The sequence below is a fragment of the Glycine max genome, chromosome 11 (genome assembly GCF_000004515.6).
Source record: "Glycine max cultivar Williams 82 chromosome 11, Glycine_max_v4.0, whole genome shotgun sequence".
Taxonomy (NCBI): Eukaryota; Viridiplantae; Streptophyta; class Magnoliopsida; order Fabales; family Fabaceae; genus Glycine; species Glycine max.
In genome coordinates, this window is record NC_038247.2 from 10,993,999 (window position 1) to 11,019,085 (window position 25,087).

A 25,087-nucleotide genomic window follows, 5' to 3' on the forward strand; every position below is an offset into this window, starting at 1 on the left:
CATACATATGGGAAAAAATGGAATCCATGATCAAACTATTAAAATTGATTTGCATAATTTTATTAAAAACACCCACCCTATTAATGTCAGCTCTTCCCCATCTTCAATTGTCATATACATGCACGTACGATTTTTTAATAAAGCGATTTGGCAGATTGAATTTCTATATCCTCAAAGTCTCAAACCCAGTTAAGAACTTGATCATCTCTATCTAGTAAATAATACAAACTTAGATTCAAGACATTCCGCTGAACCAAGATTAGACTAAAATTAAGTTATATGTAAGAAGATATATTTAAGTAGCCCATGTATATAGTTTATTAATCCTCAAGCTTAAGAACCTTATAAACAAAACGGACCACTCTCCAAAAAGGTGATCCATTCTCCTGATTGTTGACCTATGTGTTTAATCCAACGGCTATGATAATGCTGCACCACGTAGCCCTCCCTACATGTAAGATATTAATCAATATCCAAATCCTTCCCGGCAAAGAAGAACATGGATCCAACCACCCGGGAAGTTTCCATGCCATGCATTTGTTTTTTGCATGCCAGTTATGGGTCATGAGTCATAGACAATGGCATAAAAAAACTTGACACCACATTTTAATCAAGATTAAAAATCTTAAGACTCAAGTTATTGATCTTTTTCTCATTTATATGATACTTTCAACTTTTTCACTTTTATCAGATGTGAGACTTATCTTTTACTTGTAATCTAACACATAATTCCTTTCCATCCACTAACCAGCTCTGCTTTGGCACTTTCATGCCCATGTTTGTCCATTTTAATTTTCGTCCATGACCATGACCTGAGTCATTCTTATGTGTGGATGCGTCTATCTTTCAAATTAAAATTACAACATGCATGATTTGTAGTGGGGTACGTCATTCGAATTTTAATTAATTAACCTTATTCTCTCACCGGAGTACTAGGCTAGCTGCTTAAGAATTAAGATTATTTTCTCTCTGTCCAAATCCAAATTACCTTACCTTTCACCAGTTAACAATGAATGTGATGTGGTTAATTAATGGATTGAATGCTTCACATTATCTCTTCATCACGCGCAGAGTGCAGACAACATTCAATGTATGGATCGGAAATGTCACATTCAGAGTCAGGTCTCAGGCCATACGGAAACTGATTCAAAGTGTTTCTCATTTAATAAAAAGATACTTATCAATTGGGACCATTTCTATTCGTATGTAATATTGTCCAAAAAGCACGTACATATACTAATGCAATGATAAAAGAGATTATGAGCACGCTATGGTTCCACTTTTTAGCAGCAACAGTCCTTCGGTTAGTAATTGCAAGGGCCTTAAAGTAATAATGCACAATCACCTTCAATACACTTTTTAATTCATGAGGTGTTAGCTATATACCATGATAAAGTGAAGCTGCCACACACGTAAAGAAAAGAAAAAGAGAGAGAGATTAATATCACACGAGAACGAAAAAGCTATAGAAACTTTTGGCTCTTGAGTCCTATTCCTAATTTGAATAACAATGGTACAAGGTATTTAAAGTCAGTGACTAGCTGACCAACATACAGCTGCCAATAACCAAATCACAGAAAATAAAAAAAGTAGTTATATTAGCTAATTAATATAAGATCTTGGTCTTGGTTTATGGCACGTTGTAATTAAGGGGAACTTGTGTCACTTATTTTCAGACTGGTGCACTTGTCCTATAGATTAATTGTATCTCCTCTTCACATGTGCCTAGTGTAGTGATTTAGTCTATTTATGAGTGCGTGAAGAAATGTCTCTTTGGAGGAAAACTTTTCAACTTGTATTTAGATGCAATATATGCAGGTGGATATATATGAAAACCATCAAGATGGATTCTGTTGCTGGGTGGTATAGAACATACAGGGAGTATATTTCTTATCAATTTCTCATTTTGTCACATCGAACTTTGTTTATTTGCTGCTAGTGTGTCATGTAACAGGGAGGAAGCTATGTTCCTTTAATTTCTCTATGCTTAGGAAGGCATCAGATGTGTAGGTCTCATGTTTTGTATAATATATTTGTGGTATGTCTGGATATTAAAACCGACATACTCTGTGTTTTTTAGTTGGTGGGGGCATTATGCTTTCATTGTCCTAAACTATAGATTCTTTGTATGTCTTATGCTGAAAGCAGCATTTCATATATGTTGTCATTCGGTTTTTTCTTTCATTGATGAGATTTCCTTTGCTTATAAAAATAAAATAAAAAATTGATATTTCATGAAACTTTACATTTTAATTTTACTTAACTTATTTGTATTTAATTAAGGAAAAAAGTTATTAATTCATTCATTTTTTTGGTTTATTGATATCAAATCATTTTAATATATATATATATATATATATATATATATATATATATATATATATATTTGAACATAAATAACTTTATTATTTTTACCTAGCTAACTCGTGTATTCCAAGGATCGATAATCATGCTAGTTAATTAGGATGTGTTTGGTTTGCATTTTCATTTTCTGTTTTCATTTCCTATTTTCATTTTCAAAAGATTAGAATTTTGAAAATATATTTGGTTTGACTTTTTATTTTTTATTTTCATAAAATAAAAATACTGAAAATTTATGATATATCGACTTCTTGTCTTTTTTATTTTTAAATTTGCTTACAATTACATTCATTGTCACCGTAATTTCATTTTACCCAAAATGAGGTTTCTGTTTTCAACTGAAAATACTGAAAACGAGAATTTATTGTTTTCATTTTCTGGTTGTTTCTTGTTTTCATTTTCACTGAAAATGTTTTCAAAAATCCAACCAAACACATTTTCATCACCGTTTTCTGTTTTCAGTGAAAATGAAAACAGAAAACAACCAAACCAAACACCCCCTTAATTACTTAAGTTGAATTAAATAATTAGTAATAAGAGGATCATCATTTCATTAAATGTAATTATAGTATTTCAAAGTGTTATGGAAGTGATGAAGAACAAGCAAGAATAACAGCAGTAAATGCAACGGAACAGAAATGTCATACACACAGATTGAAGCCAAATGAAAGAGAAGTAAAAGAGAGAAAGAGCACACATATTTACGTGGTTCACCTTTGATCAAGGCTACATCCACGGGAGGGAAAACAGAAAGTTGTTTATTACTAATGCAGTATACAAGTGGAAGCTTATTCAAAAAATACAGGGCATCCTTGTCTTATATAAGCAGAGGACAAAACAAAAAAAATAACAGAATAAACTTCCATATGGATTTTAGTCACAGCCTAACAATTCACCACCTTGAACTAACATCCATATAAGACACAAACTGCACCCTCCAAACATATATGAACTCAACCCCAACAATCAACATTGAGCAAGCTTAAGCAGTGATCAAACTTGCTCTTTGGAGCTGGCTTTGTGAACATATCAGCAGGATTGTGCAGAGTGCTGATCTTATGAACCTTGATTCTTCTTTCTGACCGAATGAAGTGATATCTAATATCTATATGCTTGGTTCTATCATGATGAACCTGATCATTGGCCAAGCATATAGCACTAAGGCTATCATAATAGATGTTAGCATATTCTTGATTAATTTCGAGATCATTTATCAGACCTCTTAGCCAAATTCTTTCCTTTGCAGCTTCAGTAAGAGCCATATATTCAGCTTCAATAGTTAAGAGGGCAATAGAAAGTTGAAGTGTTGTCTTCCAACTCACCAAGCAGCCACCAAGGTTGTAAGCATACCCTGTTAGGGACCTTCTTTTAACAAGATCAGTAGCAAAATCTGCATCAGAATAGCCAATGAGGCAGCAATCTGAGTGAGATCCATAGATCAAACCTACATCTGCAGTCCCTTTAAGATATCTGAAAATTCTCTTCACAGCCTTCCAATGTTCCTTCTGAGGTTGGTTTAAGAACCTACTGACCATGCTAACAGAGCAAGGTCAGGTCTGGCGCAGACCATGGCATACATGAGACTGCCAACAACATTTGAGTATGGAACCTTTGACATATAGTCATGATCAGCCTGAGCTTGAACCTGTATCACAACAGACAACTTCTCTTTTTCTGAAAGGGGAGTGTTGATAGGTTTAGAATCAGCCATTCCAAACCTCACAAGTAATCCTTTTGAGACACAAATAGCCTTTTCTGAGTTCTGTCCCTATAGATTTCCATTCCTAAGATTTTCTTCGCAGCCCCTAGATCTTTCATATCAAATTCACCATTCAGGACTATCTTCAGATTTTGTATATCACACATGCTTTTTGCTGCAATAAGCATGTCATCTACATAGAGTAGAAGATAGATCATTGATCCATCCTCGACCTTGTTGTGATAAACACAGCAGTCATAGAGACTTCTCTTGAATCCTTGGCTGGTGATAAAGTTGTCAAACCTCATGTACCATTGCCTTGGAGATTGTTTCAAACCATACAAGGACCTCTATAGTTGGCAAACATACTTTTCTTTTCATTGAACTTCAAACCCTTCAAGCTGTTTCATTAGAATATTTTCTTCCAATCTTCCATGGAGAAAGTCAATCTTGACATCAAGCTGTTCAAGTTCCAAATCTTGGTTTGCCACAATAGCAAGCAAAACCCTGATGGATGTATGTCTGACCATAGGTGAAAAAATTTCGTTGAAATCTACTCCTTCTTTCTGGATGAATCCCTTGGCAACTAACCTAGCCTTGTATCTTATCCCTTCCTTTTCTGAAAGACCAAGCTTCCTCTTGAATATGCACTTGCAGCCTACCACATGTCTTCCTTTAGGTAGTTCAACAAGTTTCCAAGTCTGATTCTTATATAAAGATTCCATTTCCTCTTTCATAGCTAACAACCAATTTCGGCTTCAGGATGATTGATAGCTTCTTTGTAGGTGGCAGGTTCATTTGAATCTATTTCTTCAGCTGCATGTAATGCATAGGCAGTCATGTCTTCAAAACCATATCTTTCAGGAGGTTTAGTGACCCTTTTTGGTCTCTGATTGATTCCAGAATTGAGTTGTGGAGGATTAGGTTCTGCAGCCAAATGAGACTCATTTGCATTAGAATCTTCTGATTTCTCACCTTCTTGAAGAACCACGGGAGATGTTTCGGAATGACCCCTTTTTTCTGAGTCTTTGGTTATAGATTCTACATCTTTTTTCTTGAGGAGAATGGCAGCTCTATGTTCTAGCAATTGGAACCTCAAGCTTGAGATGAAACATATATGATTCATCAAAAATTGCATCTCTGCTGAGAAGAACTTTCTTTTTCGAGGGTGACCAGATCCCATAGCCTTTCACCCCATCACCATAACCCATGAGCAGACCCTTTCTTGATCTAGGTACCAGTTTTCCTTCATTGACATGATAATAAGCATTGCAGCCAAATAGTCTTAGGTTTGAGTAGTTTGTTGTTTTGCCATTCCAGATTTCAATAGGATTTTTAAGTCCTATAGCAGTAGAGGGTGTTCTATTGATCAGAAAACAAGTTGTATTGATAGCTTCTCCCTAAAAACTTCTATTGAGACCAGCATTGGATAACAAACATCTTGTTCTTTATAAGAGTGTTCTGTTCATTTGTTTAGCAACTCCATTTTGCTGAAGAGTGTTCCTAACAGAAAGCTGTCTAACAATCCCTTCATCTATGCAGAATTTGTTAAATTCTGTTGAGCAAAACTCTAAGCCATTATCAGTTCTGAGTCTTTTAACTTTCCTTTCAGTTTGTTTTTCAATCAGTGCTTTCCATTCTTTGAAGCATTTGAAAGCTTGACTCTTCTGACTCATGATGTAGATCCATGTCATTCTTGAGTAGTCATCAATTATGGACAGAAAATATCTTCCACCACCTAGTAAAGGTACTCTTGCAGGCCCCCAGCAGTCAACATGAATGTAATTAAGAGTTCCTTTGGTGGTGTGAATTGCTTTAGGAAATTTGATCTTATGTTGCTTGCCGAAAACACAATGTTCACAGAATTTAAGTTCATCCAGTTTTTGATTTCCCAACAGCTGTTGTTTTTGAAGTATCATCATATCTTTTTCACTCATATGACATAGACTCATGTGCCACAATTGAGTTAAGTTAGGTATGCTCTTATTTGATCTTGATGCAACAGCTACTAGACCATCATCAATACATGTTGTACCTTGAAGTATATAGAGATGACCCCTCTTTATACCCTTCATCACTATTGTAGAGCCTTTCTAAATTTTCATGACCCCATTTTCACTGCTGCATTTGAACCCCTTTCCATCCATAATACCTATGGAGATTAGATTCTTCTTCAGCTCTGGAACATGCCCAACTTCAGTGAGTGTTTGGATAATTTCATCATGCATCTTGATTTTTATTGTGCCAATTCCAATTGTCTTGCATGAGAAATCATTTCCCATGAAGACATTTCCACCTGATTTCTCTTCATAGGTGTCAAACCAGGTTTTGTTAGAACACATATGAAAGGAACAGCCAGAGTCTAATATCCACTGATTTTCAGAATGTTGGTGATGATCAGCAATTGAGAGAACAAGCTCATTTTTAGATGTGGAACCTTCCTTGGCAACAGCAGCAAATGGCTTGCCCTTTTTCTTAGGACAATCTTTCTTCCAACGACCTGGCTCCTTGCAATAGTTACAGATATCCTTTGGATTGACACGAGTCTTCTTCTTTCCTTTAAACACCTTTTTCTTGATGGAGTTAGAGATAACAAGACCAGATCCATTTGATTCTTCAGAATTTCCAGGTGCTTTAGATCAAAGTTCCCTTGAGTATAAGTTGGATTTCACCTCCTCCATGGTGACACATTCCTTACCAACACTAAGAGAATTGACAAAGCTCTCATATGACGGTGGTAGAGAGGCTAACAGAATCATGGCAGCATCTTCATCCTCTATTTTAACATTTATATCTCTTAATTCCATCAAAATAGAATTCAATTCATCAAGATGATCCTTAAGAGATGTACCTTCTTTCATGTGTAGACCAAACAGACACCTCTTCAAGAAGAGCTTGTTGCAGATTGACTTAGTCATATACATCTTTTCCAACTTGAGCCATAAGCCACTTGCAGTTTCTTCATTTGCAACTTCATATAAAACTTCATCAGACAAAGAAAGCAAGATTAGTGAGTGAGCTTTTTCTTCTTGTCCTGCAAGTTCTTCAGTCTTTGAAACAGAGGTCTTTTCTTTTGATTCAGAAGCCATTTCTTTCTTCACAGATGCAGAAGCAACAGGAGCCCAAACACGTTGTTCCTTCAACAAAGCACACATCTTGATGCGCCACAGATTGAAGTTGTTCTTTCCATTGAATTTCTCAATCCTGATTGTGTTTGACATGATTTCTTGAGTGTTCTTGATCACAGTGAAGCAGCAAAAGAACCAGAAGAAAGACTCCCACAACTTGATCTTTGTATTTAGACAAGAATCTTGAATTCCCTTGATCGCAACTTGAGCTCTTGATACCAGTTTGTTATGAAAGTGATGAAGAACAAGCAAGAACAGCAGTAGTAGATGTAGCGGAACAGAAATGTCACACACACAGATTGAAGCCAAATGAAAGAGAAGTAGAAGAGAGAAAGAACACACAGATTTACGTGGTTCACCTTTGATCAAGGCTACATCCACGGGAGGGAAAACAGAAAGCTGTTTATTACTAATGCAGTATACAAGTGGAAGCTTATTCAAAAGAATATAGGGCATCCTTGTCTTATATAAGCAAAGGACAAAACAGAAAAAATAACAGAATAAACTTTCATATAGATTTTAGTCACAGCCCAACACAAAGATATAAAATTAATAACATTTTTAATACTTATACAAATAATTTACGCGACTAATATGATGTCCCAGAACAAGCGAAGTACTTTTTATGAAAGTACATTTTTTATTTAATTCTTCCTAGAATATGAACTGTTAAATTGTCATCGTAAATAAATCTGCCTGATATATATATATATATATATATATATATATATATATATATATATATATATATATATAATGAAAACGTACGTAGGTCATATGTTTATAATGCATACCCAAAAAATAATCATAAAACAACTTATTATATTAGATTTCCATTCCAAGACAATGTGCAAGAAAAACAAAAAGCTTGGTGCGTGACTTGGTACATTGTACTCATTTCAACTTTTTTTAATAAATTTAATTTTTCTGTTAAAAAAACATGTAAGAAAAATAAAATAAAAACAAAATAAAAACGCCAAGCAGGCGATTCTAGAAGCCTCTGCCACTTGCACTTCTGGCGCCGATCGGGAGAGTCCATGTCATTAAAGGTGGGAATAGGTCAGGCCGGCCTACAGGAACCTACGACCTGGCCTACATAAAGCCTGACCTGAACTGACCTATTTAATTCAAAGGTTAGGCTCAAGCTTTTTTAAAAGCCTATTAAATTAAATAAACCAGACTTAGACTTATTAAAAAGTCTTATAAGTCTAATAGGCCGGCCTTTTTTGGGTACCAATATATAATATTATTTTTTTGATACAATTATTTTTTTAAAAAAATTATCAGACTTTGATTACACATTACTTCTCCATAACTTCTATTCCTATAATCAAAGACTTTAATTATAATTTAGGTGTGAGTCATGTGCCATTTTATATTTCTCATTATTTTGATTGACTTTCTTTTTTCTTTAACTTTTCTATTACGTTTCTATTCCATAAAATATTAAATATTTATTGTGAAGATTCTTAAAGCTTTTAAAAAGGCTATCAGGACAGGCCGAGCCAAAATTAAAAGTCTTTGATAAGTTATAGGTCAGGCCTCAAAGATTCATCGTAGGCTAGGCTCACGTCTTTCAAAGTCTGGTCTGGCCTGACCTATTCCCACCCCTACATGTCATCGATTTGAGCCTCAAACAAGGGACACAGTGGTCGGCGCTGATGCAGACCCTGAACATGCTCGCGGATCTCCAATAACTGAAAATTCTTAAAGCTTATATGTATGTGCTGTTTAATTTGGAGGTGAAGAATAATTAATGAATATGTTTAGAGTGTTCCATATGTGTGTGTATATATATATAGGCACTTGTTTTGCTAACCAACAAAATAGTTGATGCAAAATTAGCAGTATAATGGAGGGAGGAAGCTAGGGTTTAGGGATGATATATAGTGACGGAACCAACCAGAGCAAAACAGAAAAGGGTGAGGAATGCTGAAATGTGTGTGCTAGGTGTTATTATTGTTGAGAGAGTCCGAGGAAATTAAGTGAGGTATCAATGGGTAATGTGTGGGGTGTGTGTTCTCGATCATTGGTTGATCAAGTGTAAGAGGTTAGTGAGAGAGAAAAATCCGTGTGTGCTGTGAATGAGGCTAGGTTTGTTGAGAGAGATGGTTTTAGGGTTAATCAGAATGGGTGGGTGTATTTATATATGGTGAGGAAGACGTGCGATATGTACCAGTATGTGTGTAGAATCAGAGAGAAAATGAAAATTGAATGAAATGATGCCTTGTGAGAAGTGAGAAGTGTTAGCTGTATGTATGCGTGTGATTTATTTTTTTTTAAATGTTACATGAATATCCAATGTGCTAGTTGACACCTAAACAAAAGGAGAGAAAAATAAGAAGAATACAAGTAGGATGGGATTTATAATGTGATAAAAAAAATAAAAAGAAATATGAAATATTGAAGAAGTATTTAAAATAATGAAGTGTTTGTGTATTATTTTTTTTTTCCATGGGTGTGTTATTTGTTTTCTGGGATGGAATGGGTATGTCATTACCATTCTAGGGTACGTGGTCCATTGTTTCTTTTGTTTCCTTCATCAAAGAAATTTCTTGATGGGCACCAGCTCGCCGTGCCAAGTATTTCTATTAAAAACAATAAAACCAAGTTCGATCCTGCGCATCCTGCTGACTCACAAATTGTCACCAATTATCCCCGTGAAGAAGCAAGCATTACATATTAGAGGGAAATTGAAACAAAAAAATCACACTAGCTATCATCATTTACCCCCTCACATGAATTACAACTAGTATCAAGTATGTAGACCAATTAAGCAGTATGCTGTATGCCTATATATGTAAGCGGACTAGTTGGATTGAAGTCAAAAAGTTCCACTAGGGTACGTGTTGTCCATACACTACTCTTTGATTTGGTCTTGAAAGGGAAAAGAAGAGGCATTGGATACCCTTCAGCACACGGCTTGTATTACTTTCCCTGATCACCAAATTAAATCTGACCCTTCACACACAACCAGCTTTCTTCTCATAATATATAGTAGTAGTAGTACTTATGTGTGCATGGACATTTAGGGCAAAATGACGTGGAGCAGTTAGTTCATGTGGGCGGGAATTTTGTGTTGTGCTACTACGTACTCACGTAATAATGATCCATGGATTCCATCGTCAAGTCCATTTTTCTTTTTTTGGTTTGAAAAATAGTGAAATAAAATTATACAGTAATTAAATTGAGGACCCAGGCCTGTAATGCTTCATAGATATGATGAGGGTATTTGGGCCTATTCTTTGTTTCATTAGGATGATTAATTGGAATGCACCGTTAATACTTTTTTGAATTTTTTTAAATTATCTCTATTAATAAACATATGAATTCATAATTCGTAAGTAAGTTTCTCACCAATTTGTAAGAAACTTATGAATCTCTTACGGATTGGTTATTGAACCTATGACTTTCGCGTTATTAACACGACACTTTAACCAATTAAGCTAATATGTCAATTATGTTAAAAAATTAACATTGATATATATGCTATTAAAATTTCTAATATATATTTAATACACATATAAGTTTATATAATAAATTTTATAACAATTAATTTTGCTCTAATAATATTTTTTTACATATATAAATTTTAAATATAAGTTTACATATAGATTTAATAAAAATTTATATATGTAAAAAAATACATTATTAGATCAAAATTAATTGTTATAAAATTTATTATGCAAACTTATATGTGTATTAAATGTGCATTATAAATTTTAGTGGTGTATATATCGATGATAATTATTTTTCAGCATAATTGGTCTATTAGATCAATTGGTTAAAACGTTGTGCTAATAATGCGAAAGTCACATGTTCGAGATTTGCATGGACTATTAATTTTAAATTATTTCATAAAATATATTTTTAATATAATATGGGCCTCTTACGGATTACAAATCCGAATGTTTATTAGCAGAGATCATTTTAGAAAATTCAAAAAAGTGTTGGGTGCAGAACAAATCTACACGGTGCAAAAAGAAAAGGCCTTAATTGGACCATTCAGAGGAGAACTTGGCCCAGAACACTTGTATTAAGGCAGCTTTGGAGTAATGGTGGTGTCAGCATAAAACCGAAATGAACCTATTTCTCTATGTTATTTCCTTTTGCATTTCTATTCTGTTACTCTCCTCTCTCTAATCTTTTGTTTATTGATAAGCCTCTGACCCCAATTCAAGCCCTTTTGTAATTTCATCATCAATTACTGTTATTCTTCCAAACAAAAAGTTCTCTGGTGTTGCTCCTGACCTGGTGAATAAACAACCTTGTTTTTGTCAATGTTTTTTATCACCGTGTTGCTTGTGTGTAGGATTAGTACCACTGCCGGTGCTAGCATCAACTAATGGGGCACCTTTGAATGGGAAGAACCTATTATTGGGTTTTGAGAAAGGAAGGTTATTGGTTTGATCAGTGTTTACAATGGTGCCAGCCACCATCCTTTTGAAGCTGATCCACCAATGATGTCATGCATGAAAAATGTGATTGTAGGTTCTAGAGCATTCCCCTCAGGACCATGTGCCTTAGGGTGATGCCAAAGAGGGAGAAGTGGAGTATTACGGTTTTCATGGAAAAATATGTGAAGGGAAGCTTTATGGCCATTTTGCCTTTTTCTGTAAGTTAGCGGGGATTCATACGTTGGCTTTGAATAAAGAAAGGGGAAAATGATATCTAGTTGGTTGCTTTGAAGAAGGATGGACTTGTAAGACTATAGTTTTATAGGGGAGATTGGATTGTATAAAGGATTGTGGCAGATATATACAAATGCATTGATTATTTGAGATTAATTAAACTATTGGAGTTGTTGAATCTGCTCTCGGTAGTGGAGTTGCTAATGCTGTACATGTATCCTACGATTGCATCTTAACCCCAAGTCTGTGTGTCCTAGCTCCCAAGTGAGGATAAAGTTAGCTTATTTTCTATAATTATTTAAGAAGAAAAAAAAGTTGGGTGTGGCGTGAGAATTGAGATAGTGTGAAGCCTTTTTAAGTATAAATTAAGATATGTGATATTAACATTTTTTTATAAGCAAAAAGTATTATGGATGGAAATACAAGGTTAACTCAATTAAATAAATAATAAAAAAAAAAAAAAACAATCCAATCATACAAAAAGTTCTGGATATGGCATTGAGACCGTATACATGTGTTAACAGTTTGATAAGTGTACCAAATATCTAAGTAGTAAAGACTCGAAAGTCCGAATGTTGATCTTAATACAGACTTTGTTTTGTACTTGCATTACATAATTTCTAATTTTATAAGAGGAAAAGATAAGATGAGGTAAAAGATGAGTAAAAAGAACTAACTAAATAATAATAGATATTAGTAGACAAAGGAAATAATAGAAGACAAGAATTAATAGGAAATTCAATGAGATGCGAATGTTAAGACCTAACATGTCTTATTTGCCTAAAATGTATTGATTGAGATTTTTCTTTATCAATTAGGTGATTTTTTTCCTACCCACATCTATTAGAATACTTACTCCAGATGTCTCACAATGACAAGTCTCTTTTACATATCTATCTCTCAAATGTCTTTGCAAAGATTCAATAGATAAAATGCATGAAGTTCTAATTCTAAATGTTTGCTTTGATACATGGACATAATGCAATCACTATATGCCTAGCAATGATTTTATTAACATACATCTTCCTTTTAGTTCTATTAGAAATTATTCTCTGTCAAGCGACTAATTCCTAAAATTGATGCATGCAAGAACTTCCTTGTATTTCTATATAGGATTGCCCTTTGTTGAGCACCTAACTCCCAAAGATGATGCAAGGATGAAACTGCATGAAATTAAAAGTAAGAAAGGATAATATAAAAGAAAACACTTGTTGTATTGATAAATATGAAGTGTATAATACATCTTTTGCCTTTTTAGGCCTGTCAAACCCTAACTAAGGGTTTAGTCTCTCATTCCCATAAGGGGCCTTACACTAGAAAAGGGGTATAGGAACTGATGGGGGAGAAGGGATTGAAAAAAGGAATAGAAAATGATGAATGAGAAGAAAAAATTCCCTAAGAGAGAGTTCTGAGACTTTGAGTGTGTATTAGAGTGCTCTAAGATTTGGTGTGTCTTTTCTCCCTAGCTTGACTCTCTTTTTATAGTTGTTGGAGTGGGCTTGGGCATGCGTGCTTGCGCGATCTGCTCGCTTAGCACGGATATTTGTATTCACGCTTAGCGCAGGTATCTGTATTTGCGCTTAGCGTGACTCTTTCTCGCTTAACGCGAATGCTTGTTTTCGCGTTGAGGGCATTTTGGGCTAGACCTTTTTTCAACTTTTTACTTATTTTCTTCATCTTTTAGGTTTTTAATCACTCCTTTTTATATCTACAAGTCATGAATAGGAAAAACATCAATTCTTAACAATTAAGCATGAATAGCTGCTAAATAATCATTTTTAAGGATATTTTCATTATATTTTTATTATCAAAAACGACTCATGTTTAGCCGTTATCGACATGATATGTATTTTGTATGGGTGATTGGGCCATATTTACATTAAGCTTTTTAGGTTAGTATGCCTAATATTTTTACCAAAAAATGTTTGCTTAACATGAAAGCATGTGCTTGAACTATTTAACACTTAAGTGAAATAAAGATAAAAGAGAGAAAAATATAATTATTATAGATAATACGATCTAATTGGAAGAGAAATAAAAAAAATCATGAGTGTTAATTAGGTATTTGAAAAATAAGGTGTTTGATCTAATAAAATGAAGTGTAAAACTCATTACTCAATTGAAAGTGGTGTTTTCTTTTATTTTATTGTTGTAATGTGGGATTCAAATACTGGGACAAAATTAAGTCCTATTTGCAAAGATGCTCCCATAAACTTATAATAGCTTATAGTAATAAGTTAAAAAAAAAAAAAAAACTTATTGAGAGGCTATAAGTTATTTCTAGCTAGAAAGTCATCCAAACACGTGTATAAGTACAAATATCATGATGTAAGCTTAAAAAAAATTAAGTTTTTTTCTTCGAAACGCTAGCTTAATTTAATTTTTTATAGAGAAATAATTAATTATTTTTTATGTATTTAAAAAAAATTAAAGCCGAGCGATAAAGCACATTTCAAACAGACTTTTTTCATCTTATAATATGTAAGCAGCTTCATTACACAATAGAAACCAGGTCAATTCACCTCCTGGAAAAGTAAAATTGGATTTGGTTAAAGTTAAATAGTAGTTTGCTTAGCTCTCTGGCTAAGTGCCTAAATGTCGATGATTTCATGAGGTTTTTTTTAAATAAAATAAAATAAAATGGCTATCAATTTCAAGCTCTAGAGAATGTTCAAAGCAGATGAATTTAATTCATAAATTATAACTCCATGTCTCGTAAAGGAGGAGAACCCAACAAAAAAACTTTAGATCACATGTAGTCATGTAGATATGAAATTGATTAACGTTTTCATTAGTCTTACTCTTTTCTTCAATCTGTCATTTTCATCTTTCGTTTTTTTTTTCTTATTTGATTGCATATAAAACACTAATAAAACCGTTTCATTGGGATCGTGCTGGTTGGCCTTTTTGTACTTTCTGCTTGGCGGAAAGGATTTTCCATCAACGCTGCATTTTATTCGTATTTATTTTTCCTCACAAAGACTAATATTCATTTCAACCCAAAAGGAAATTACTTTTGCAGGGACATGATGCTTACTTATGACTTGTCTTATATTTAATTATTATTATTAACTATATTGTTATCACAAAGTTTCCAATGGTCAGATAACAAGTTTCCTTGGGCGCGTGGTTACGGAAATTACCGTGAATAATCCACGAATTTTCATGATCGAGGTTTATGGTACCCAAGGAAAATAAAACGAGAGAGGAGAAAAAAATTAGAAATTTTTATTTTTAGAAGTCTAACTAATCTTCTTATTTTATTTTTAATTTCTTTCTAATCAAACAAAGGATAAGATATCGTTATCCATGTTTTCTTTTTTCTCTATTTTGTTTCTTTTTCTTTTCATTTCTTCCAAATGAACCGGCAGTAGTATCAATGTCGAGCTATAATTGTTGGGTCCAAGAAAAAATCATCCATTTACTACTGGTTATGACAATGGCTTGAGTGGCAACACATTACATGTTACAAGACGCACGTTCATTCACACAGTCACGAGATAGATGGTGTTCACGCATGCTTTCAGATATTAGGATATGGGTTCCCCTCTCTTTTCTGTGGCAACTACACCATATGATGGACGACATTCCATCCAACCTTTGATACATCTCTTCCTTGCTCTCTAGTGTACAAGGTGATTACCAAACAACATCTAATCTGGTTTTTTTTTTTTCAATTTCAATCACACGACATCCCCTTTTTTACTTTAATGGTTTGCAATATTAGTATGTTTTTCACATGATCTGTACCCGAATCTAGACATTAAATTTTATCTTTTAAAAATTAATAAATTTAAATATTTTTATCTATTGACCCAATTTAAACCAACATTTTTGTAAATAAGTTGGTTTGATTTGGGTTTTACAACAAAATAATTCAAAAACTAAATCCAAGTTAATTTATTTAAATTTGATTGGATTAGATCATAAATTTAGTCAAATCCAATGTAATCTAACCTATGAACATCCCTTTAAAAAAAACTTAGCATGATATATACAAACTTATGGTATGATCTGTTTGTGTTGGATAGTACTACATTAGTTATCATGGTGCTACTATGGTTAAATAATTAATTAGATAAATGTTTAAATACATTTTCAATTTTTTACTTTTTATTTTTCATCCTTATAAAAAATTTAATTTTAGTCCTTAAAAACTTTGTTTATTTTTTTATCATTAAAACGGTTGAAATAACATTTTAACAAAACTAAATTACAAGTACAAAAATATTTAAACCTTAGAATCATTTCAAAGTGATGCAAATTTAAACGACCACTGTTTACACAGATCAAAGGCCTACAAAACCAGTATTTCTTAGTAACTTCACACATTAGAAAGAAGATGAAAATTTTGAAATGTAAAAAGTAAAAACTTCTCCGAGTATTCACCTAAGAACTACATCTTTTTTTCCTAGAATTAGTCGATGTTATTATATAATATGGAAATCATAAAGGCTCTAGCACAAGCGTATATATATTCTATTAATGCCACGAGAACTATTTTACGAGCCTCAAACATTAACTTTAATGAATAATCCATATCACGGTCAAGTATCAATAGATCCGAAATCCAAAACTTCCTCTACTTCCACGAGGGATGGTGCTCCGATCCAATATACAAATTTTCCTTGCTGAAAACTTCATTACAATGCCAATAATTTGAACATAATTGTTTGCTTTTCAACTTCTTAATTATAGTATTTTCTTTTTCCAGCGGTCCACTATTTATTCAAAGAAATTAAAGCAAGCAAACAATACGATGAGGAAAGTAATAAACTACCGAAGTCATGCACATAGTGAATAGAATTTCTCTTGGCTTCTACATGGTACCTTCTGTCTCATAAATTGGTTAGAGAAAGTAGAAATCCAAATTAAAGCAAATGGAAGATACAACACACGGCGTGGAGTAGCCCCACCACCGTCAAAATTTGAGCAGGACTAGGCAACCATAAAAGTGAACTATGCCCTCATCATTTCGTTACTAGTAGGGAATGTAGAAATGTACAATATTGACAAAAAGAAAAAGAGCAAACTGAAGCCTCCAACAATGGGACCTTCGTGTCACATTTACTAACACTCCCTGCTCTTTGAGAGTGATTGTGAGAATGAGATGACATTGTATTAATAGATCAAAGTATTTAACTCAGTTAATTCAAGATATGTGAGTTGTATTTTGTAAAATGCAAATGTCTTATTATCTATTTACGGTTAATTCAAGATATGAGTTGTATTTTGTAAAATGTAAATTTCTTATAAATGTAAATTTCTTATATCTATTTACGATTCTTATATCACTACTTTCTGAGTCTAAATAGTACATTCAACGGCAATGATATATTGGGTGGGGAGGGTAGGTCGGCATCTGAATTGTGCTTGTAAAGAGGCATGAGTGCAGAAAAAATTGGTCACTGAGTTATATGACCCACTTAATACGGTTTGGGAAACATCGATCATTAGCTGAAAAAGAAAATGTAATAAGCAAAAGTTTGCTCAAGAGAATGCGTCCCAAACAAACCAGCCTGGCCTTGAGTGCTTCCTGCTACCACTGTCTGGCATGCATTACATTGTGACTTGCCCAAGAAAGTGCATTCAAGGCATGCAAGTTTCTCATGCTTAGAGAAACCGAGACCCATTATTGCTTTTCATGTGCTTAGCCTCCAAGGTAGTACTGATAAGTCCTTCTCTCATTCTGGTGTGAATACTAATACTACTATACTAGCTTCTTCCGGTTCAAAATAGTTGGTTCTGACACTTTCAATTTCCTTTCTATACTTTGATGTCATTTATATATATAAGCAATCCCCACAAACGGGAACAAATTAACGTGGGTCTTAGGTACATTTTAAAGTTAATTTATATATACACGTTAGTACGTACGTTACCCCCTTCTCCATTTTAACAACTGACCAGACGTGTTGTCCCCCCAAGCAGGTGTGTGTTTCATATGAGTAAACCAATTGGAAGTGGAACCGTACCAATATAGAATTGTAAGTTCTACTACTTCAGTGAGCAGAATCAGTAGACAACAAAGGAAAGGAAATTACACCCATCTGACTGAAAACATTGTTCATTTACACGACACACATTATTAAGCTTGAGTGCTTCACAAGTCATCAAATTTCTAATCATACACAAACACGCACACCTCCAAGGTTTATCAAATTAAAGTCTAGAAGAGAGGTGAAGACAGGGAAAAAAAAAGCAGGAGTGAAATTAATAAATATATATATATATATATATATATATATATATATATATATATATTATTTATGTTAATTATAAGTGATTATGTCGACCATGGAGATGTTGGCCTAGAAGATGATGAAAGTAATAATGAGGATGACGATGTAGAAGATGGCCATAGCTGTGCACTCTTCACCTTGGATACACTCGCCAGTACCCCTAATGGTGTCACGTCTCCAATGATGATCACTTTCTTTGATTCCATGTCTATGCTGAATGATGTCACTCCTACATATATAGGATTAGATTAGCCACCATATCATATATTATTATTCTCAAACATAATCAGTACATGGAGAAAGACAAATGTTACATGAAAGCAGAAAAATATAAGTATGATAGAATACATGATATGATAGGAAGAGAAATATAAAGAAAATTAAAAGTGTTGAAAAGGGGTTTAAAATAATGAGATTTTTGCTCATGGAGAAACTACATGACCAACAAAGCACTGATGTTTTAATACAAGATTGGTTGATAGAAATGATTAATTAAATTACGTTAAACTTTGAAGTTTAGAAAAAGATTAAAAAAAATGCTCAAGAACATGAGAATTAGTATTATTACTGCCAATGTTTATCTAATTATATCCAGACTCTCATTTTGAGACTCCAAGACTATGTATTGATTAAGCAGACTCACCTTCCATTTTTGAAATATGCTTTCTAACTTTTCCTTCGCAGGCCTTGCAGTGCAATGACACCCTCAAAACCACAACCTGAATGAAGGTTTCAGAAGATAAAAAAATTATCACCATAATGTGAAACTTAAAACAAAGAAACAAAATAGCAAGTCTCCTTTTTAAATATTCTTTTGAGAAGCAAGAAACAAAGAGAGAACAAAATTTAAAAAAGAAGAGAAAAACCTTGTCCTTGGATCGAGCTGAAGAAGAGGACCGAAGAGTGGGAGGATCGTTTCTTTTCATAACCACAAGCTTGTCTTTGACATCATGTTGAGAAGGAACCATTGCTGAGATTTTATTAGACTCAGATACCCATTCAATGAATGGCGCATCACCAAGGAGATATCTTCTAGATGAACCATCAGCACCAGCATGAGTATAAAGGTCGTTAACATCAGCAGAACTTTTTCTACGCACGTCACAGTTTTGTTTATCAGCTGAAGCTGAACTCTTTCTGTGCTTCTCAAAGTAATTATAAGGCTTAGGATTGATGGGCAATTGGGATGAACAAGGAACATGAAGTTGGCTTTTCCTTCGATCATGGTCGAAGCTTTTGGTGCTTCGATGTACCATAGAACGATGGTGCATGCTAGAATTTACTGCTGTGGAAGCAGAGGAAGAACAGAACAAGTCAATTCCTTTCATGGTGTTTGTCCTAGTAGTTAATCTCTTTGCTTGTGTGGCCAGTTATAAGCTTATGAACAAGAGAGAACAAGTTGGATTTCTATGTAGTAGGTAGTAGCTGAAGCTAGAGCAAAGGCAAAGAGAGTAGCAGAAAGATCTCCTAACTAGGGAGGGAAAGAGAAATAATGCATTGGGTACCACCGGCGTAATGATGACTTCGAAGATATGAGATTAGTCTGGATTTTCAATGTTGCTTTATCTTTTATTATTAAGTTTTTTTTTCTTAACCATCATTAACATAATTTGAATATGCGTTTTGCATGAATGCTCATAAAATTAATTTCAGTTAAAATTGATCTTGATTTAATATGCTTGGATGTTTTATTATAAAATTAAATTAAAAGTAAAATTCAGTATAAAATTTTTAATTCAAAATCACTTATGCAAAATCAGTTCTAAAACATTGTTTTACTTTCAGAAAAACAATTATAACTTAATTTATTTTGTAACGTAAAACCAAATAAACATGAAATAAAATTGGACCCGAGTTTCTTAATTAAGCCTCATATTCAAATGAATATTGAATATTATGAATGGAAAAAAAGTATAATTAAGGATGAAAATTTTACTAAAGACATCCAATCAAATCAAATTTGCAGGCCAAAATTAATCTCAAATAAAGTCAGAAAATACTTTGTACATGTATTAATAAAAAACTTTTTTCCTAGTTTCATTTTAGTTGTTGGGAACAAGAAAGTGTGTTCATCTTTGCCGCGATATGATTACTACCACTAGTTGTGGAATTAAGAAAGTTTAGAGGCGACAAGCACGTTCTATTATTGAGGCATCATTGTTTCACAGTGGGCTCTGTCCTACAATTTGTGGGCTCCTTGTTTCGTTTTCTTTGTATTAGCCCTTTTCATGCTTTGGAAGCAGTGGGTGCGCTGCGGATTTGGATGGTTGGAAATCAGTCACATAGGTTGGTGCATTTTCCGCCAACTTAATTGCTATCAATTTGTTGTTAATTTATTGTCATTTAGCTTCAAATTTCATTCAAATAGTTACGTACTTTTGTTGATCTATGGGAATATCATAATTGAATAAGTAATGTGCTCGTGATTAAGTTGCGATTATTAAAATTGTACTATAAAATTACAGGCAAACGATATTGATGTAGTTGTAATTGTAGGCCTGATAATGTTGTGGCCTTAATTCCAACTATGAATCACCATTTGAAACTACCCATATGATAATGTTGCCGGAAAAATTCTTTTGGGATAGTGATAACGGTGTATAACGACTAAAATCAATTTCTGATGCAATGAATGAGAGAATACCCGTAATCTCTTATTTAGGAAAAAAATTGAAACTATTAATGTGTTCATTATGCTAAAAGAAGACTAGATGACATATTGTTTTTTAAGGAAATTATTAGATAGTAGGTAATAAAATTTTGTCTTTAAAAAAAAATAGTATTAGATAGAAGGAAAAGTTTGTGAGAAAAAAGTTGTACAACAACCTGGCAAGATTTCCGGTAATTCCGTACATTTCTCTCATTTTTTACTATTTGATTGTTCTTTTCTTTTTCTTTTTTTGCTAGGCTTTACTATTTGATTGATAGAACACATTAATATTATTAAGTCGTGAGTAATTCGTCCCGTAGCATATAGCAATGGTGTGTTTTGGGTATCATATTATTTTGTTAGTATTATTACCCCCCAACAGACACTCATTTACTAATATGCATAAGCACACAGACAAGCAAGCAAGTGTTTGTGTTGCATTTGGTCTATGAAAGAGAGAAAGTTTACTTCCATAACTACAACAATATCTAATCTAAATGTTAGGTTTTGATGTTGCCGTCAAATTGTAAATAAAAATAGTTATCCGTTTGAACCTTGAGCACTACAGAATCTTGTGCCAGATTTTGGGGATTGCTTGACGATAGAGGACAAATAATAGGTCAAAGGTCGGCTATGGTGCACTACACAAGTTTCAAACAAATGGAAAGAAACAAAAAAAAAAGTATGGAAAGTTATGAATTCGACACAGGAGGAATTTAATAAGTAAAAGCAAAATGATTACAATTGTAGAGCAAGTAATCATTAATATATCAATGCGGCATGCATGCTCTTTGCCTGAAAAAGGGAACTGTTCTGTTACCATCAAATATTACAATTTATAAGCATTTCATTTAAAAACATAGTTTTTTATAACAATTTAAATTTTGACCTAGAATAAAAAAAATGCATGGTTTAATGGTTGTTTATTCTGTCATCTAGAAAAAATTATGTAAGATAAGATTATTAATATTTTATAATTATTTTTAAAATCATATCTAAGATAAAGGAAGTTGTGGCATAGATGTTCACATAGGTAATTCCTTGTCTGTGATCCATATTTTTATTCACTCACTGAACTAAAAATGAGTTTGTAAATTGACCTATGATTCTTTCAAACAAAAACACAATAATGCACAAAAGTTATGTGGGTAACGTACTAGTGCACATGGATTCTTATTATAGCTAATTAATGTGGGAAATGCAAAACGAAATGCATTGTGTCACGCTCTCTCGCTTTGAAGATTTTTTTTTTTTCCACTGACATGGATTGCTTAAGACCTTTATAGAGGTTGTTTGGTTGGAGAGAAGAAAAAAAAATAAAAAAAAATGAGTTGAGTAAAAAGAAATGCAAATAAAAAAAATAATAAATAGTCATTTTGATCTTTGAAAGTTTAGAACGATTCCCTAAAAATAAGAAATTAAAATTTAGTCTTTGAAAGTAAAAAAAAAATATGATAAATTTATCATATCATTAACGTTTAGATATATCCACTTGTGTGATATGTGACATGGTTCCGTGAAAGTCATGTGTGACCTGAATAACGATAAAATAAATTTATTGCACTATTTTACTTTTAAGGATTAAATTTTAATTTCTCATTTTTCAGGAAAGAATTTGTGACCATCTCACACTTTCAGAACCAAAATGAGTATTTACTCATTAAAAAAAAGTACAAAGAGAAATATTGGGAATGGAAATAAATCCCCATTTTGCTTTAGATAGGATATTATTCTCTAAATTGGGTGTAAAATAATGTTGATCCAATTAGTAAGGAATGAATTCATATTCCAATTAAAAATATGCCTATGTTATTTTCTGCGGAAGAACCGCTGTTGTTATTTTCTACGGAAGAACCTTCTTCTGTGAGTTAATTTATTTTTTTGGTTTTTAAATTTTTGAATTATTTTGTATTTGCCTATGTTATTTTGTATTTTGTATTTTACTATTACAAAATTTAATGCATATTTAATTTGGGTTATTATTACAAAATAAAAAATATTTATTTAATATATATTAAATTTGTAATAGTAAAAAAATTTGTGATAGTTAATATTTTTTTATTTTTAACTCACGGAAGAATTAAATATTTTTTCATTTTATTTTGGTGAACTATAACAAATCTAATTGATATTTAATTTTTGTTTCTATTAAATATGTATTACAAATTGTAGTGATATGTATAGTAACATTATTTATTTTATAACCTAATTGGTTCATTATTCCAGTTGGTTACAGCAAATTTAGTGCATATTTAATTCGGGTTATTATTAAATTTTGTAATAGTAATTTTTTTTAATCTGTATATTTTTGTAATAGTACAAAATTTAATATATATTAAATAAATATTTTTTATTTTATAATAATAACCCGAATTAAATATGCACTAAATTTTGTAATAGCAACCCAAATTAAATAAAAAAAATATTTAATACATATTTAATTCGGATTACTATTACAAAAATATTTAATGCATTAAATTTTGTAATAGTAACCTGAATTAAATAAAAAATATTTAATGCATTAATTCGATTTACTATTACAAAAACATTTAATGCATTAAATTTTGTAATAGTAATCCAAATTAAATATACATTAAATTTTGTAATAGTAACCCAAATTAAATAAAAAATATTTGATTTGTATATTTTTTTAAAAATAAAAAATATTTACTATCACAAATTTTTTTACTATTACAAAATTTAATATATATTAAATAAATATTTTTTATTTTGTAATAATAACCCAAATTAAATATGTATTAAATTTTGTAATAGTAAAATACAAAATGCAAAATAACATAAGCAAATACAAAATAATCCAAAAATTTAAAAACCAAAAAAATAAATTAAGTCACGGAAGAAGGTTCTTCCGAAAATAACATTAAATGCGGTTCATTAACTGCGGAAGAACCTTCTCCGTGCAATCTCGCAAAAAAAGTTCTTCCGCAAGAATTCATGGAAGAAAGTTCCTTCGCTGATGTAATTTACAACTACGAAAGAACCTTCTTCCATGATTTCCTGTGGAAGAAGTTCCGTGAGATGACACGAAAGAAGTTCACGAAAGAAGGTTCTTCCATAGTTGTAAGAGGAAGAAGGTTCTTCCGCAAAAACATTAAAAAATATTTTGGGAATCATAAAAAATTGCTGGGTGCCCCTAGCAATTTCCAAAAGGCAAAGGTTAGCTGGAATCCAGATCATTTTACAATGGAGGCCTAGATCTACTCATTTCAACATATAAATGTTGCGAGAACTGAGAAGTAGCATTCTAGAATGACTATTTTTTTATAAGCATTTCTAGAATGTGACCATATATCCGGCCCACCAATATATTCACTATACTAATTCCTGGGTGCTGGAATTTCTTTAGCAATTCATTGCTGGCGTCACTTTAAGTTTTTGTTCATTTAGTACCTAGAACTAGAAGGTGCGCAACGTTTTGTTCTCTTCTGGCTCTATCCTTTCATTGTATTTATCATTCAACACGTTTTATTGTTTCATTCCAAGTGCTCGACTCCTTTTCTTGCTTACAAGATTTTCCGCCTAATTAATTATTTGATATTTTTCCTTTCAAGACAGTTAAAAAGATTGTTCAACTGAGTCTAAATAAGTTAAAGTCCATATGCATCACTGATATGTAGTTGTTCTAGATTCCTCCAAGGCTCCAAATGAGTTGGACTTACCCACAAACAGTGGTGGTAGGTTGCTCTTCCGGTAGTTCCAAGGAATAGGCTCAATACTTTCACAAGCATTCCAAAATACTTAAGTCAATCTAGATTTTAATAAAGAATTAATAATGATGCTGTGCACAAAAAAAAAAAAAGAGATCAAAGATTAATGACATTGGAAAAACTGCATGCTTAAGATAATTGTGGATGGAAACATATTCTCTCCATTTATTGGAAGGTCCAGTAATGTGTCTATCTCTCTCTCATTGAACTCCTTGGAGAGGAGCCAGACCCATTGTGAATATCCTATTTACATGCCATTAATGAGGATAAGACACAAATATGGTTGTACTTGAGCTAAGGGGTGTATATCAATTTCACTGGTAAAATCCCATTTGACTCCTCAGTAACTGAAGAGGAACCAGACCCATTGTGAACATCCTATTTACATGACATTAATGAGGATGAGCCACAAACATGATTGTACTTGAGTTAAGTGGTCTACACCAATTTCACCGGTAAAATGTGGGTCTTTATTAGGACACTTGCCTCCTAAAGTAATCCAAAATTCCAACAGGGGAAGAAGATGAACCATGTAAACCCAATCCATCCGATTTTGTTATGGGCTGGTCCAGAACAATTTGACTAGTCTTGTATGTTAGTTGATACCAAGTCCTGCTATTAGTACCTACTATTTAGTATATAAACCCC

General features: G+C 32.7%; 1 protein-coding gene and 1 long non-coding RNA gene across 2 annotated transcripts; one reads left to right on the plus strand and one right to left on the minus strand.

Annotated features, from left to right (window-relative positions):
• The first annotated feature begins 14,948 nt into the window (after positions 1 to 14,948).
• On the plus strand, positions 14,949 to 16,844 carry LOC121173033 (uncharacterized). Its single transcript, XR_005887146.1, has 2 exons — positions 14,949 to 15,454; positions 16,534 to 16,844. It is a non-coding gene; the product is annotated as an uncharacterized lncRNA (long non-coding RNA).
• Positions 16,845 to 17,874: 1,030 nt separating this feature from the next.
• On the minus strand, positions 17,875 to 19,601 carry LOC100807544 (protein SODIUM POTASSIUM ROOT DEFECTIVE 3). Its single transcript, XM_014764045.3, has 3 exons — positions 18,928 to 19,601; positions 18,705 to 18,780; positions 17,875 to 18,290 (listed from the first exon to the last, which is right to left on the minus strand). The coding sequence occupies exons 1-3, from the start codon at positions 19,387 to 19,389 to the stop codon at positions 18,106 to 18,108; spliced, it is 723 nt and encodes a 240-aa protein (XP_014619531.1). The 5' UTR covers positions 19,390 to 19,601; the 3' UTR covers positions 17,875 to 18,105.
• Between the last annotated feature and the right edge of the window lie 5,486 nt (positions 19,602 to 25,087).

Bases quoted from the DNA above. Each gene is read 5' to 3' on its own strand.
- LOC100807544 (XM_014764045.3), bottom strand. From the start codon at position 19,389: ATGAAAGGAATTGACTTGTTCTGTTCTTCCTCTGCTTCCACAGCAGTA. The intron at 18,781-18,927 runs GTTTTTCTCTTC...ACCTTCATTCAG, and splicing joins CAGCTCGATCCAAGGACAAG to GTTGTGGTTTTGAGGGTGTC. The intron at 18,291-18,704 runs GTGAGTCTGCTT...CTATATATGTAG, and splicing joins GCATATTTCAAAAATGGAAG to GAGTGACATCATTCAGCATA.